General features: G+C 45.1%; 1 protein-coding gene across 1 annotated transcript; it reads right to left on the bottom strand.

Annotated features, from left to right (window-relative positions):
• Positions 1-2,377: 2,377 nt before the first annotated feature.
• Positions 2,378-11,423, bottom strand: LOC311134058 (E3 ubiquitin-protein ligase CBL-like; the record flags this gene model as incomplete). The annotated part of the gene is made up of 8 exons (XM_084167658.1): positions 2,378-2,539; positions 2,709-2,840; positions 3,192-3,279; positions 4,371-4,508; positions 5,790-5,911; positions 9,357-9,504; positions 10,038-10,184; positions 11,392-11,423. The coding sequence occupies 8 exons, from the start codon at positions 11,421-11,423 to the stop codon at positions 2,378-2,380; spliced, it is 969 nt and encodes a 322-aa protein (XP_084023784.1).
• Between the last annotated feature and the right edge of the window lie 5,372 nt (positions 11,424-16,795).

Raw genomic sequence — 16,795 nt, 5'->3', positions numbered from 1 at the left:
TCACTGTAAGACATAGGGAGAGAAGAAAGTGTGTCAAGTCAACAAGAAATGTGGGTCATATGTGTATGATCTTATATGTATGACCTTATGTTCAGAGATGGGCAAAAATGACTAAATACAATTACAAAATACCATCAAGTTCAATGTATCAAAAATAAAATACATGTATTTTGTATTTTAAAATACAGAAATACATTTGCAAGTAACCGGCCTGAACCGCAACAACATTCTCAGTAATGGTTACAGAAACGTTTTACTTGACTGTAATATGTTGTTGTTTGTCTACTTTAGTTGAATGCACTGTAAGTCACTCTGGATAGGAGTGTCTGCTAAATGACCAAAATGTAAATGTATATGTGAAAACTGACATACCAAAATGAATTGCAAAGCACACTGGGTATTATTATTCACCTTGTTTCGGGACAGAGCTCATTAGTCCTCTGTAGCTCAGCTGGTAGAGCACGGCGCTTGTAACGCCAAGGTAGTGTGTTCGATCCCCGGGACCACCCATACACAAAAATGTATGCACGCACGACTGTAAGTCGCTTTGGATAAAAGTGTCTGCTAAATGGCATATTATTATTATTAGAATAATATTCAGCATGCTTTGCAATTGTTCATTTTTACATATACATTTATATTTAGTTAATTCAGCAGACACTCTTATCACACCATAGTGCCATCAGACTTCTGATACCAATATAGGGTGAAAGGGAGCCACAAAATGTGAACCGTTTATAAAAACTGGTATAGAAAAGCAGTGTTGTAGTCAAGTCACTAAACCTCAAGTCTGAGTCGAGCCCGAAGTCCCCTGTGCTCGAGTCCGAGTCGAGTCATGAGTCGCTAGGGCTAAGTCCGAGTCGAGTCCGAGTCACTAATGGTCGATTCACGGCTTGAGTCACAAGTCCCTATGGCTGAAGTCCGAGTCCCAGTGCTCAAGTCTGAGTTTAACAAGAAATATCACATTAGTGATTGTTTATGTGCATATAAAAAAAACTGAATGATTCAGGATTCTTTAGACATATTTGGTATTTTTGTTACTGCAGTTTTTTTGCTCGCTTGTATTGCCAGCTTGCTGGCTCAATGTTCATCTGTTGCTATATTCACACCTCTACTGAGACGACAAATTCAAAGACAGCCTACTTTTCAATACTGTGTATGTGTCACGATTGTTATAAGATGATACGGACCAAGGCGCAGCGTGATATGCGTACATTCTTTTATTGCAGGACACAACCGAACAAAAACAACAAAACAAACGATACGTGAAGTCCTGGGTTGAACACAAACCTTCTGGAACAAGATCCCACAAAATAACAGTGCCAAACAGGCTGCCTAAGTATGGTCCCCAATCAGAGACAACAAGCTACAGCTGTCTCTGATTGGGAACCACCCTGGCCAACATAGAAATACACAAACTAGAACACAAACCTAGAAAACTAAACAAGAAACCTACACACCCTGGCTCAACATATAAGAGTCCCCAGAGCCAGGGCGTGACAGTACCCCCCTCCAAAGGCGTGGACTGCGACCGCGCCAACCAAACACAAGAGGGTAGGGGCCGGGTGGGCATTCCGCCTCGGAGGCGGATCCGGCTCCGGGCGTGACCACCACTCTCTCTCTACCCCCCGTAGCGCCCCTGGTCTGGTCCCGCTGGCCGGAGCTGGACTGGACACCGGTGGAGCGGATTGCTCTGGCTCCGGTGTGGAGCAGCTGACCGGTGCCGGACCAGGCACCGGTGGAACAGGCACGGACCGTGCCGGACTGACGACGCGCACCACTGGCTTGGTGCGGGGAGCAGGAACGGGCCGGACCGGGCTGGCGACGCGCACCACTGGCTTGGTGCGGGGAGCAGGAACGGGCCGGACCGGGCTGACGACGCGCACCACTGGCTTGGTGCGGGGAGCAGGAACGGGCCGGACCGGGCTGACGACGCACACCACTGGCTTGGTGCGGGGAGCAGGAACGGGCCGGACCGGGCTGACGACGCGCACCACTGGCTTGGTGCGGGGAGCAGGAACGGGCCGGACCGGACTGGCGACGCGCACCACTGGCTTGGTGCGGGGAGCAGGAATGGGCCGGACCGGGCTGATGACGCGCACCACTGCCTTGGTGCGGGGAGCAGGAACGGGCCGGACCGGGCTGACGACGCGCACCACTGGTTTGGTGCGAGGGACAGGAACAGGCCGGACCGGGCTGATGACGCGCACCACAGGCTTGGTACGAGGGACAGGAACAGGCCGGGCTGGACTGTGGAGACGGACTGGAGGTCTGGAGCGGAGAGCTGACACAACCTGTCCTGGCTGAATGCCTATTTCCACACAATCAATGTGAGGCATCAGCACAGGACGTACAGGGCTGTGCACTCGTACTGGCACTACAGCACGTGGCACTGGCGCAGGATATCCGCACCGAACATGCCCCTGCAGCCCCCGTAGGAGCCCCCTATGGGGTCCTTGGGGTCAAAGGGGTCAACCACGATGGGCTCCGTGCCCTTGATCTCACAGCGGCAGAACGGGCAGCCCTGACCCTCCGACTCCTGAAGGAGAAGAAAAGAACAGAGAGAGGGAGAGAGAGAGGGAGGAGGGATTACGAAAATTCATGACTATATGAGGATGCACATGCATACACCCACATACACACTTCCGCCCACTGACCTAAACACCCGCCCCTACCCAGCAGTGTGAGAGAGACTAGGCGTACAGTACCTGCCAGGCGGTGAGACAGGAGGTACACATGAGGTGACCACAGGGCTCGATCTTCACGTCCTTGTCGTTCTCCGCACAGATCTTACACAGCTGGAAGGTGGAGCCCATCTCACAGTACAGCTCATATTGCTCCTGAGGACAAACACACAGAGATACATAGTCAGCCATGGGATTTCAGCTGACCTCCCTGAGCGCAGGATAACACGTACAGTAAATACAAATAGAGCACATTAAAGCACCCTTAGTTTAGTTTGGTTCTTATAAGGCAACAAAAAGGAGCCAGGGTTGTGTTCAGTAGTGCACACCATTGAAAAACATTTTGAAACAGAAAACAAATTAGAATTTCCTACTGGACAAGTTCAGATAGTACGCTGTTTCACTCAGTTTCAAAACTTGTTCTATACAGAGCAGGACCCAAGATTCAGGAAGTGCAGTATGTAAGGTTATGAATACGAGAGACAGATGGAGATAAGAGAGACCCACCTGTGTGACTTTGATATGGTCTTGTGGCGAGGGTTCACACAGTCCTGTGAGGTCTGGGTTCTGGCTGCGCCCGTCAGGGAACAGGTAGCTGGGCAGAGGAGATGGAACTCTGGTCACTCACAAGGGTAAACCAACACACATAGGTTGTGTCTCAAATGTCACCCTATTCCCCATATCAAGTACACTACTACTGACTAGAGCCACACAGGGCTGCCAAATAGGATCAAAAGCACGGCACTTTATCGGGAATAGGGTGTAATTTGAGTCGCAGCCATACTGTATGTTTTTGACTATGTTTTTCATGTAAACTTGAGGCCTTAGTGATACTTTGCATAGTGGCTTTATAGAACACATGTGTCAGGCTCTTTGCAAAGCAAATCGCATGTAGCCTAAAACCTTTCACAGACTAATTCAGCATTTGATTACAGGTTTGAAGATACTTACCACACCATTTATAAAACAAAACAGAAGTTTGAATACTGGCATACTCTAGGACAGTGGTTCCCAACCGGTCTTCGAGGAACCCCAACAGTACATTTTCTTGTTGAAATCCCAGACAAACACACCTCATTCAACTTGTCAAGGAGTTGATTATTAGTTGACATGTAGAATCAGGGGTGCTTGTCTGCGACCACAATAGAAAGGTGTACCTGTTGGGGGTACTCGAAGGCAAGAGTTTGGAACCACTGCTGTAGTAGACGGAACTCTGGTCACTCACAAGGGAAAACCAACACACATAAGTTGTGTCTCAAATTACACCCTATTCCCCATATCAAGTACACTTCTACTGACTAGAGTCACACAGGAGACACCATTATATCTACTATCCACCCAAACCTCTGACTGCACATCGCAAATCAAACTCTCCTGCTGCTTATGAAAACAGAAGAGGAGGACATGGAGTCGTGGCCGATGCAACATGAGACGTGTTGGTTTGAGTTCAGTGGCACAGGGACTTTGAGATGCCAAATTATCCACATGGTTTATAGAAAGATCACCTCTTGGGTTGAGACTGGAGAGAGTGAGAGCGAGAAATAGATACAGAGACGAGCGAGAAACAGACAAAGACAGACAGACGGACACAGTTAGAGAGACAGAAAGAGAGAGAGAGAGACCGAGATAGAGACAGACACAGAGAGAGAGAGAGAGAGAGAGAGAGAGAGGGGCTGGTGAACTCACAATCCTTCCCGGAAGCCGTCGATGAGGGCCTGGAAGAGGGGCTTGTTGTGGGGGATGGTCTGCAAGATGTTCCCATCTGCAGTGACGTAGCCGATGGCCCACTGGCCCAGCCGCGTGCAGCTCAGCCTGAAGATGTAGCTGTGGAACATAAACACAGGGAAAACACCCTAAATAAATGACAAATCCCAGCTCATCCCCACCCTAAGCAAACTCCTGGTGAGCTTCTCTGTCCTGAGTTTAATACGAAAGGATATACATTTTAATTAACAAGCCTTTTATAAAGCAATTGTAGGCATTACAAGCTTTTGTAGACAATATACTGTACATACTTATAAATTGTATTGCTTATAGTGTGAGTGTGTGTACACACAAACACACACACATAGCTTACAATGCAGTACATGTTTATACATCACAGAATCCTCAAGTATTATTAGTATGAATACACTACCCATAAATAGTTAAGTAATGCTTATTCATTAAAATCATTATAAAGAGTCACCAATTTTGTCATCTAGGAGTAAGAGGTGAATGAAGGCTAAATACTTGCTGTGTTGTGTCACACACTTGCCTTCTGTTGGAGCCAGTATCAGCCCAGTCTCTACAATAGGCCTATTGATGCTAGGTACCATGCTGTTCCATGTGCCACAGGGGGCACGTGAGACCGGGGGTGAGGGCGGACTGGCGCCTTCTGTGTCATTGTGTAAGTGTGCGTTAGACAGCCAAGCTGGTGGTGCTCGCCACGGTGTGTAAAGGTCGAGTTTGTTAGTGTGTGTAAGCTCATGACAGACTGAGACTGTAAGAATGTAGTGTGTTTAACAGTAGTCTAAGTAGCTGTTTTGGAGTGTGAGAGTATGTGACAGCATGGGCAAGACTCAAGTCAGTGACCATCACACATCATGTTGGAGAAAAAAAACGTGAATATGCAAAGTCATGGTTATAATGCGATGGTAACTTGAATGAAAGTGTATAATTAAGCAATAAGGCACGATGGGATGTGGTATATGGCCAATATACCATGGCTAAGGGCTGTTCCTATGCACGACGCAAAGCAGAGTACCTGGATACAGCCCTTAGCCGTGGTATATTGGCCATATACCACAAACCCCTGAGGTGCCTTATTGCTATTATAAACTGGTTACCAACGTAATTAAATATTTTGTCATACCCGTGGTATATGGTCTGATATACCACTGCTGTCAGCCAATCAGCATTCAGGGCTCAAACCACCCAGTTTATAATAAATATCATCGTCTCTCACTGGGTTTGTGCTTTGACAATAGCAGAGAAAGTGTATCTGGCTGAGGTGTGCGTGCGTCAGTGTGCATACGCTGTGTCAGTGTGTGTGAGCGTGTGTTGATGTGTGCATGTCAGTGTTGCATGTGCCTGTTGTGTCTGTATGTAGACTCTCTCACTGACCTGCCAGGCTTGTGGATGAACTTCTGCAGCCGGGCCTTGACCTCACCGTAGGTGAGGAAGGCCATGTAGCCAGGGTGAGTCACCGTTAGGCTGTTCCAGTTCCTCAGCAGAGACGACCAAGGCTGTATACACACGGGCACACAGTTAACCAATAATGTATGAAAATGTATGCACTCACTAACTAAGTCGCTCTGGATAAGAGCGTCTGCTAAATGACTAAAATGTCAAATGTAAAATGTCTCAGAGTGGTACAACACGGTGGTACAACGTGGAGAGTAACGCAAACAAATCTAACGAATCATGAAAGCTCCCTTTACTTTCTCCAGAGATGCAACCCTATCTCCATATCAGATCTGCCCCCTGGGAATGGTAATGTGGTAACGATAGTGAGAAGCTACTGTACTAAGAGTAAATCAGCTTGCGCTGCACTACGCCTGCCTGTTTGAGTACACTGACACACCATGAGGAACTATTTTCAGCTGGCTGGTTTTAAAATGTATGTGTGGTGACAAGAGGAAATAGAGTTAGTCCAGTGTTCTACTGCTAGCAATGGAAGCTAATGCGCTATAACAAACTCCTTTAAAATGTACTTAGCGATTAGCTAGCATACATAGCAGTTCGAAGGGGGATCCACACCAGTGAGTTTGTGAGGTCTCTCGACACGTCAAAAACTATGAAAGAAAGCGTGAAGTGAACTCATGCTGATGGTTTAGAGGCAAAATTAAGTGGAAACACAGTGACCAAAGACCTAGCCTTGTTCAACACAGTTAACCAATAATGGGCTATGCATGTATGGTGACCCAACACACTGCAAAACGCCGCCCTGTCACTTCTTCTAAAGATGCATTTTCAGATGTAATTTAAAAGAAGTGTCTGTAACTGTGAAAGTATTTAAATTAGGATGCTTTTCTTAGCCTAGTCTACGCCCAATGTACACAACCCTAGGACACGGGTTGAGTCAGCTAGGCTATATCAGTCGGTTGTTTCAGCTTTTACTTCAGATTCAGTCACAATATGACCAGAAAGAAAGCTACCTCACATCTATTCTCATACGTGTTCCTCTTTACCTCAAGCACTACAAGGTGCTGAGTGTCATGCATGCAGCATCACCGATATGAGCCGTTAGCAAATCTTCTAATGCACTAAACTTAACCATCAGATGTCAATGACTATGGCTCCTGTGCTAAGACATCTCTGGCAGACAGCAGTCATAATTATACATTTACTACTACAGGTATCTTTATCGTCAGTTTGGCTATCGTACAAAGGAAGCTAGCAAGTAGCAAATGGATATGTCACAAATGGCACCCTATTCCATTTAGTGAACTACTTTTAACCAGACCACCCTGTCTTGTGTTACTAACTGGAAATGATGCTTCCATCCAATTGTGCCCTACTGCAGTGTCTCCACTATCTAGCTATCATACAGGTGAATTCACATGCTGATGAGAAGCATGACCTTGATGTGCAGGGGCTTCAAAAGAACGAGCGCTCACGGCAAACACACCACGGCTATTTCTAGGGCGCTTCCAAAACCCAAATAATGAGTCTGTATTCAGCTGTTCAGCACGACTCGCAGACAGACAGCCACCTATGTCGCACTGTATCCATTCCACTCACTATCACACAAGCCAGGGAGCTAGCTAGGGCCTAATGAAATAACAAAAAAACATCAAATCAGACTGAAGTACACTTCCCCTCAGGAAACAAATATTAGTCGTCCTTTAGTAACAACAAAATAAACAGATGACTAAAAGGGAACCATTTATATAAACCTTAGCTTTTAGGTTTTGAAATTGGCATGTAAGTGGTGTGGGTCATATTCATTAGGCACCAAACAGAAGAAAATGGACTGAAACAAGGAACAACTACTTGCACTTGTCCAATAAGAAACACTAATTTCCATTTTCCATCGCAAAATGTTTTACGATATTTTCCGGTGTGTGCCCTAATGAATACAGCCCAGTGCTTCATGCATCATAGAGCTCCCTATAATGAGACAATTACTTCCGGGGAAAAACACGCGCAGCAGCACTAAACATGACGTGTGTGAAGAAGAGCAGCGGCTGGTTTCCCGGACACAGATTAATCTCCATTGAAACTACATGAGTCCTAGACCAGGCTTAATCTGTGTTCCGGGAAACCGGCACTAGAACTTGTTTCAATGCAACTAGATTAGAAATTTGTCACATATGGATCAAAATTGCAAAAATATTTCCATATTTCCAATGGACTAGTCAGATTCCGAGGTCCTTTGTGACAGGACGGGTATGTTGTAGTACAGTTTGTTCCTCACAGCTAACCAGCAGTGAAAGAATGGCCCAGTAAGCGCCCTCTGTTCTCTGTACAGTGGCCACTTAAATACTTGATAGAGTTAGCCCAAAAAAGCCACTCCTCTCCTAGGCACTTACCAATTTCATCCAGTCCCGACTCCCTGGAAAGCAGTGATTCTCAACTGGTGGGTCGCGACGCATGTTTTGAATGGGTCGTGAGTGTTTTTAAAAAAGGTTTATACTGCAGTCTGAATTTAAATGACTAAAACCAGGAAGAAAATGTGTAGAAATAATAATGTTTTAACCTCAACTACTTTAACCTCAACTACTTTTCTTCAATCATAGTATTTTCAATATAGAGTTATTTATTTAGTGGATTTGGTTGATTTCGGAGTCTCAAACCAGAATATGGGCAAAATTGAACTATTGACAATGAAAAAGGTGAGTGTTGTTCCCTTGTCATATAACTGGCACATGTACTATCAATATAGAATTAAACATAGCTTTCCAGATTGCATTTTGGCAAAAATAAATAAAATCACGATGCGAATATTGGATTGCGACTAAGACAACCTGGTTCAATTTGGGTCCTGAAGCAAAACCAGTTGAGAACCACTGCTGTAAAGTGCATAGGTTCTTAAAGAGTTGGAGACTGCATTATGCCAACAACAAGGGGCAGCAAGAGGCCTCTATTCAGCCTGGAGACACGCAACGCAGCAACTCAACTCAAAACACTGGCCCCCTCTCTCTCAGCAGGCACTGCCACCCAATTCCACATAGCAGAGAAACACACATGGCCACAATAGTCTCACTTTGCCAAACTCGTGTGTAATTAGAAAGTGCGGCTATGGTGAGAGGCTATTGGCTACAATAATGACCATTGTTTGGCCCATTACCCCCGACTTTTAAACTGTAGATAGGAGTTAGTGATGGTACAACGATGTGTGGTGGAACTATGGAGGACTATACCTGGGATACACAACACAAATACAGACACTCATAATAATGGCAATTTTTCTCAACTCATCTCTCAAGAGAAATTGTGTACATTGGTGCAGTGGTGTGTAGTATGAGGGGGGCTGTGTGTGAGAGTGTGTGTGTGTGTGTGTGTGTGTGTGTGTGTGTTTGAGTGCATGCGACCATGCATGCGAGTGTGTGTGCATCCATGCACTTGTGTGCCTGTTTTTGTGTGTCCATGCGCATGTACGTGTGTGTTTGAATGCGTCCGTGTGTGTGTGTGTGTGTGTGTGTGTGTGTGTGTGAGTGTGCATGTGCGTGTGAGTGTAGGCCCAACCTGGAAGAGCCTGGTGAAGATGTCAAACTCGAAGACTGAGATGTAGTCGTTGCAGGCGAGGTCGATGGTGGACTTGAGGGCCATGGCTTCCAGGCCTGAGCTGATTGGGTGGAGTGCCTGCCGGAACACCTTCCAAGGAACTATAGTCCTGAAAACACATCAGGACAACATGTTTACTATACCCATCGAGTAGAACAAGCAACATTGATGTATTGTATTAAACCTTCCCTGTTATTGCACTTACGATGTCCGATCCCACTTCAGATTCTACCCTGAATATGGACGTTCCAAACATGTTATTCGCTACAGTGCAACAATAGTGTTTAGGGCAGGGGTCAGCAGCGACATTATGCCACGGGATGATTTTGTTATTTTTATGGAGACATTTTCATCAGGCCATATGAAATCTTGTGGGCTTAATTTTGCCAGTTGCTTTTCCTGGTTCTGGGTGTTTATGGTGATTGACAAAAATGTGACTAATAAAAAGAGACTCAATTAACTACTTTCTATCTGCTTACCTAGGCTACCTCACGTAGCTTGAAAAGGCATTTCTTTCTTCCTGTTTCCATCATGTGGTGCATCAATATATCCAATCTAACCACTTAGATGTAAATACTTCCACTATGACTGGCTAGCGTGCAGTAAATGTCTACTTTTTGTTGAGAGCAGAGGTGGACTCACTTGTCCCCAAACGATCTTCTCCAGAACTCGGCGGCGTCAGCCTTGGTGATTCTGAAGTTATCCCCCTGGAACAGGCCATTGGGGAAGATGGCTTTGAGCTCGGCCAGCATGTGACTGAAGATCAGAGACAACTTGGTCAGGTTCCGTCTACAGAAGAGGAACAGAGTGAGAGAAAGTATTATAGAACTTGATGTTAGATGGTTCCTCACCCTGAAAGTAGTCTTATGAACCAGGAGAAACTAATCCATGGTTCGGTTTTCTTTAAACAGCCACTACAAATTTCAGCTAACTTTAGCCACCGATAGCTAATATGTCATGTTAACATGACTTTTTGTAATTTCCACACCAAAACATAGATAGAGGCCAGGGGCTGAGCTCCATGGTGGAAGCTGAGAGAGAGTGAGCGCCAGGACGGACCAGACCTCCATCACACTACACACGCTAGCCTGGGCCCTGGGTGTGCAGTGGAAAAGAAAGTGTGTGATTTACGGGATAGCACAGTGAGGGATTGTGCGAGGCTCTTGGGGGGCCGGGGAAATTGATATGCACAAGAGAGCGCGAGAGTGTGGCGGCAGTGCCGTCGCAGTTGCCTCCAACCAGATTCTCCCTCTCCTCTCTCCCGCTCTCTCTCTCTCTCTCTCCACAATGCCAGCACAGAGGAAGGGTGGGGAAGGGGAGAGAGAGGAGATGACAGAGACATATAATGAGCTCAAAAAGACAGAGGATACAGACACCCTGCCAAATTGTGTGAGCGTGTGTGTGTGCCTGTGGGGACATTTTTTACACTCAACTGCAGAAATAATTGATCCTCTTTTTTTTGTGAATGGCTTTCCAGCTAAGCCTTAAAGTGAGTGAGGCGAGGCATTCTATAGTAGTAGAAACCTATCTGCCCCGCTGGAAATCAGTCCTGTGTCGTTTCCCCTCGTCACAACCCTTGCAAAACTAAGCCTGTTTTACAATTCAATTCTCTAATCCCTCCTTTACACTTTCCAGTTTAATTTCAAATTCATCAACCAATGGGCTTCATTTATCTCAGAGATGTATTTTGCGCTGGAAAAGTAAGCCCACATTTCTAGAAGGGGTAGTACTGTGGGTGAGGTTGGCATTACTGCCCCTAGCTAACTGAGTGGGCAGTGATGGCAAACAGAAAGTGTAACCTTCACACACACATAAGCACATTCGTGCGCACACAATTAGCTGTTTGTGAGGGTAGTCTTGTGTTGTCATACCGCCAAAATCACGTCGCCGTCACGCCTCCCTTAGAGGTCTGGAGAATTTTGAATTACAAAAATTGTTTGAATGGTCTGTAAGATTTTAATTGGATGCTACATTTCAAGAACCCTCCCCCATATACCCGTTGGTGCTACGTGTTATATTCGTCACCATTTTCAGACCGGGAAGGACACATTTTGCAGAGTTGTTCCGTATGCTAGTTTGCAACATTGCAGAAAATGGAAGAAAACCTGGAGGAAAAACGTAATTCTGTTTTGCCAGAAGTGTGCTCTATACACAAAATTGACATATCGATGGGGTTTTAAAAATCGGCGATTTCCCGGCCATCCTCACGCACTGTTGCACCTACGACACTAATCTAGTGAGCACTATTGGAGTTCCGCCCAAGCAAGGCGTTTGATTGGTTTGATGTGTTGCGCGGCGTCACTGATTTACACCGGGTGTCTACCTCATTTAGCTATTTTTCTGCCATGAACTTCCCCTGGATTCCAGTTTTAGGGAAGCCTGGTTCTTGATGACACTAGTGTGAGGGCACTGCTCTGTGGAAAAGTGCCCTCAGTGAAGCACAGCTGTGGCGCGTCACTGGCACAGGGTATGCCATATGTGAGAGAGACTAGTCTGTGTGCATCACCCTTCTACAAGACAATGAGTTACACTGCCAATCCTGAGAGTGATGCTGTAGCTTATGAGTTTACAGTGTGCCTGCCAGCGTGTATGTTGTTGTGTTTCCTCATATCTGACTAGGGAAGGACGTTTGCTCTTTATTTCTCTGTGCAGCTGAGCATGGCTCCAATGCTAAGCCAAGAGAGGCAGGGGGCCCTAACTCTTAAACGCATCTCCTGTATGTTGTTGTCATCTGTAGCTCAGCTGGTAGAGCACGGCGCTTGTAACGCCAAGGTAGTGGGTTCGATCCCCGGGTCAACATTTTCTTGGAATGCTGAGAGTGCTATTATATGATACAATTTCAGTACTTGTTGCATTTACAACTTGTCTAAGTCCTATCATCAACTGATTTCAGCCAGTGTATGGCTGTGGATTGACTGCATTGAATGTAATGTTGGCATATTGGCAGTTAATTTGTTACATTTATGTAATCATTATTCTAAAACTGTCTGGCTAGCTAGCTAACAAACATACAGTGCAATTAAATTCTTCAAATTCATTATTTTACACTATCTTATTATAGCACTGGCAAACCATGGTTGACCAACTCACTGACCAAAATGGCTGACCTTTAGCCCATCATAAGAAGGTTCAAGTCCATTCTAGTATTCTAATTCTATGGGGGTGACCTCCAGTTCTAGATGAAGTTAGAGATTAAGAGATTAATAGAGTGATGAAGAGAGAGATTAATAGAGTGATGAAGAGAGAGATTAATAGAGTGATGAAGAGATAGATTAATAGAGTGATGAAGAGGGAGATTAATAGAGTGATGAAGAGGGAGATTAATAGAGTGATGAAGAGAGGGATGAAGAAAGATATTAAGAGAGAGTTCATTTTTTGGGGTGGTACTTTTGACCCCTTTTTCTCCCCAATTTCGTGATATCCAATTGGTAGTTACAGTCTTGTCCCATCGCTGCAACTCCCGTACGGACTCGGGAGAGGCGAAACACGATCCCGCCAAGCCGCACTGCTTCATGACACACTGCTCACTTAACCTGGAAGCAAGCCGCATCAATGTGTTGGAGGAAACACCTTACAGCTGGCGACAAAAGTCAGTGTGCATGCGCCCGGCCGTCACAAGGAGTCGCTAGAGCGCGATGGGACAAGGACATCCCAGCCAGCCAAACCCTCCCCTAATCCGGACGACAATTTTGCGCCGCCTCATGGGTCTCCTGGTGAAGAGAGAGATGAAGAGAGGGATGAGAGAGAGATGAAAGATAGATGAAGAGATGCAGGGAGAGATGAAGAGAGAGAGATAAAGAGATTAAGAGAGGGCTGAAGAGAGAGATGAAGCAACACTGAAGCATGCATGAGAGCACCAGCTGTTCCGGACGACTTTGTGATCACGCTTTCCGTAGCCGATGTGAGCAAGACCTTTAAACAGGTGAACATTCACAAGGCTGTGGGGCCAGATGGATTACCAGGGCATGTACTCATAGTATGCGCGGACCAACTGGCAAGTGTCTTCACGGACATTTTCAACCTCTCCCTGACCAAGTCTGTAATACCCACATGTTTCAAGCAGACCACCATAGTGTGCAAAGCTGTCATCAAGGCAAAGGGTGGCTACTTTGAAGAATCTCAAATAAACAAATCAAAATATATTTTATAACACTTTTTTGGTTACTACATGATTCCATATATGTTATTTCATAGTTGTAATGTCTTCACTATTATTATACAATGTAAAAAATAGTAAAAATAAAGAAAAACCCTGGAATGAGTAGGTTTGTCCAAACTTTTGACTGGTACTGTATGTGAATATGTAAGCAATTTTACAATAATCTAGCTGTTATTGTAAATATGATAGATAGTTTGTAGCCCAGACCATATTCTCTAGCCCAGGAGTAGCAGTCTTCAGTTACAGTGTTCTGTTTACTTCTCTGTGGTCCCATCTGGCCTCACACAATTAGGGTAATGATCACAAACACAGACACAGGCATAGATTAGTGTTATCTCCATGTCTTTCCAATAGAATGTTTGTGATCAGATATTGTACAGATATGACCCTTATCTGCTGTACTTTCACACTTTGTGTGTGCAAAATGTACATAGGTCTGTCCGTGCGCATGCGCAAGTGTGGTATGTGCGTGTCCGTGTGTGCATGTGTGTGTGTGTGTAAATGTGAAATTGATTGGGGTAGATGTTGCAGATGCCCAATGCTACAGATGGCCAGTCAGTCAGTCCTGTGCAGGCTGGTCATTAGAAATGCAGGCCATTCTCTCTCCTCTGCTTTCTTCAGGCTCCTGCTCTCTTGCTGCTACTGCCGCCATTGTTCCTTCATGCTTGTGTGTGTGTGAGTATGTGTGTGTGTGTGTGTGTGTGTGTGTGTGTGTGTGTGTGTGTGTTTGTGTGTGTGTGTCAGGGTGTGTGTGTTTGTGCATGCATGTGTGTGCACATATGTGTATGTTTGAGAAAGCTCTAGCAGGTGTGTTTGTGAGTCTTTGTGGATGTAACTAAGCCAGTGTTTATATGAGCATACAGTGAGGGGGAAAAAGTATTTGATCCCCTGCTGATTTTGTACGTTTGCCCACTGACAAAGAAATGATCAGTCTATAATTTTAATGGTAGGTTTATTTGAACAGTGACAGACAGAATAACAACAACAAAAATCCAGAAAAACGCATGTCAAAAATGTTATAAATTGATTTGCATTGTAATGAGGGAAATAAGTATTTGACCCCCTCTCAATCAGAAAGGTTTCTGGCTCCCAGGTGTCTTTTATACAGGTCACGAGCTGAGATTAGGAGCACACTCTTAAAGGGAGTGCTCCTAATCTCAGTTTGTTACCTGTATAAAAGACACATGTCCACAGAAGAAATCAATCAATCAGATTCCAAACTCTCCACCATGGCCAAGACCAAAGAGCTCTCCAAGGATGTCAGGGACAAGATTGTAGACCTACACAAGGCTGGAATGGGCTACAAGACCATCGCCAAGCAGCTTGGTGAGAAGGTGACAACAGTTGGTGCGATTATTCGCAAATGTAAGAAACACAAAATAACTGTCAATCTCCCTCGGCCTGGGGCTCCATGCAAGATCTCACCTCGTGGAGTTGCAATGATCATGAGAACGGTGAGGAATCAGCCCAGAACTACACGGGAGGATCTTGTCAATGATCTCAAGGCAGCTGGGACCATAGTCACCAAGAAAACAATTGGTAACACACTACGCCGTGAAGGACTGAAATCCTGCAGCGCCCGCAAGGTCCCCCTGCTCAAGAAAGCACATATACAGGCCCGTCTGAAGTTTGCCAATGAACATCTGAATGATCCAGAGGAGAACTGGGTGAAAGTGTTGTGGTCAGATGAGACCAAAATCGAGCTCTTTGGCATCAACTCAACTCGCCGTGTTTGGAGGAGGAGGAATGCTGCCTGTGACCCCAAGAACACCATCCCCACCGTCAAACATGGAGGTGGAAACATTATGCTTTGGGGGTGTTTTTCTGCTAATGGGACAGGACAACTTCACCGCATCAAAGGGACGATGGACGGGGCCATGTACCGTCAAATCTTGGGTGAGAACCTCCTTCCCTCAGCCAGGGCATTGAAAATGGGTCGTGGATGGGTATTCCAGCATGACAATGACCCGAAAAACACAGCCAAGGCAACAAAGGAGTGGCTCAAGAAGAAGCACATTAAGGTCCTGGAGTGGCCTAGCCAGTCTCCAGACCTTAATCCCATAGAAAATCTGTGGAGGGAGCTGAAGGTTCGAGTTGCCAAACGTTAGCCTCGAAACCTTAATGACTTGGAGAAGATCTGCAAAGAGGAGTGGGACAAAATCCCTCCTGAGATGTGTGCAAACCTGGTGGCCAAGTACAAGAAACGTCTGACCTCTGTGATTGCCAACAAGGCTTTTGCCACCAAGTACTAAGTCATGTTTTGCAGAGGGGTCAAATACTTATTTCCCTCATTAAAATGCAAATCAATTTATAACATTTTTGACATGCGTTTTTCTGGATTTTTTGTTTTGTTATTCTGTCTCTCACTGTTCAAATGAACCTACCATTAAAATTATAGACTGGTCATGTCTTTGTCAGTGGGCAAACGTACAAAATCAGCAGGTGATCAAATACTTTATTCCCTCACTGTAAGACATAGGGAGAGAAGAAAGTGTGTCAAGTCAACAAGAAATGTGGGTCATATGTGTATGATCTTATATGTATGACCTTATGTTCAGGGATGGGCAAAAATGACTAAATAAAATTACAAAATACCATCAAGTTCAATGTATCAAAAATAAAATGCATGTATTTTGTATTTTAAAATACAGAAATACATTTGCAAGTAACCGGCCTGAACCGCAACAACATTCTCAGTAATGGTTACAGAAATGTTTTACTTGACTGTAATATGTTGTTGTTTGTCTACTTTAGTTGAATGCACTGTAAGTCACTCTGGATAGGAGTGTCTGCTAAATGACCAAAATGTAAATGTATATGTGAAAACTGACATACCAAAATGAATTGCAAAGCACACCGGGTATTATTATTCACCTTGTTTCGGGGCAGAGCTCATTAGAATAATATTCAGCATGCTTTGCAATTGTTCATTTTTACATATACATTTATATTTAGTTAATTCAGCAGACACTCTTATCACACCATAGTGCCATCAGACTTCTGATACCAATATAGGGTGAAAGGGAGCCACAAAATGTGAACCGTTTATAAAAACTGGTATAGAAAAGCAGTGTTGTAGTCAAGTCACTAAACCTCAAGTCTGAGTCGAGCCCGAAGTCCCCTGTGCTCGAGTCCGAGTCGAGTCACGAGTCGCTAGGGCTAAGTCCGAGTCGAGTCCGAGTCCAAGTCCGAGTCACTAATGGTCGATTCACGGCTTGAGTCACAAGTCCCTATGGCTGAA

The sequence above is a fragment of the Coregonus lavaretus genome (assembly GCF_964263955.1).
Source record: "Coregonus lavaretus genome assembly, chromosome: 8".
NCBI classification, from domain to species: domain Eukaryota; kingdom Metazoa; phylum Chordata; class Actinopteri; order Salmoniformes; family Salmonidae; genus Coregonus; species Coregonus lavaretus.
This window is presented reverse-complemented; position numbering and strand designations above follow the sequence as displayed.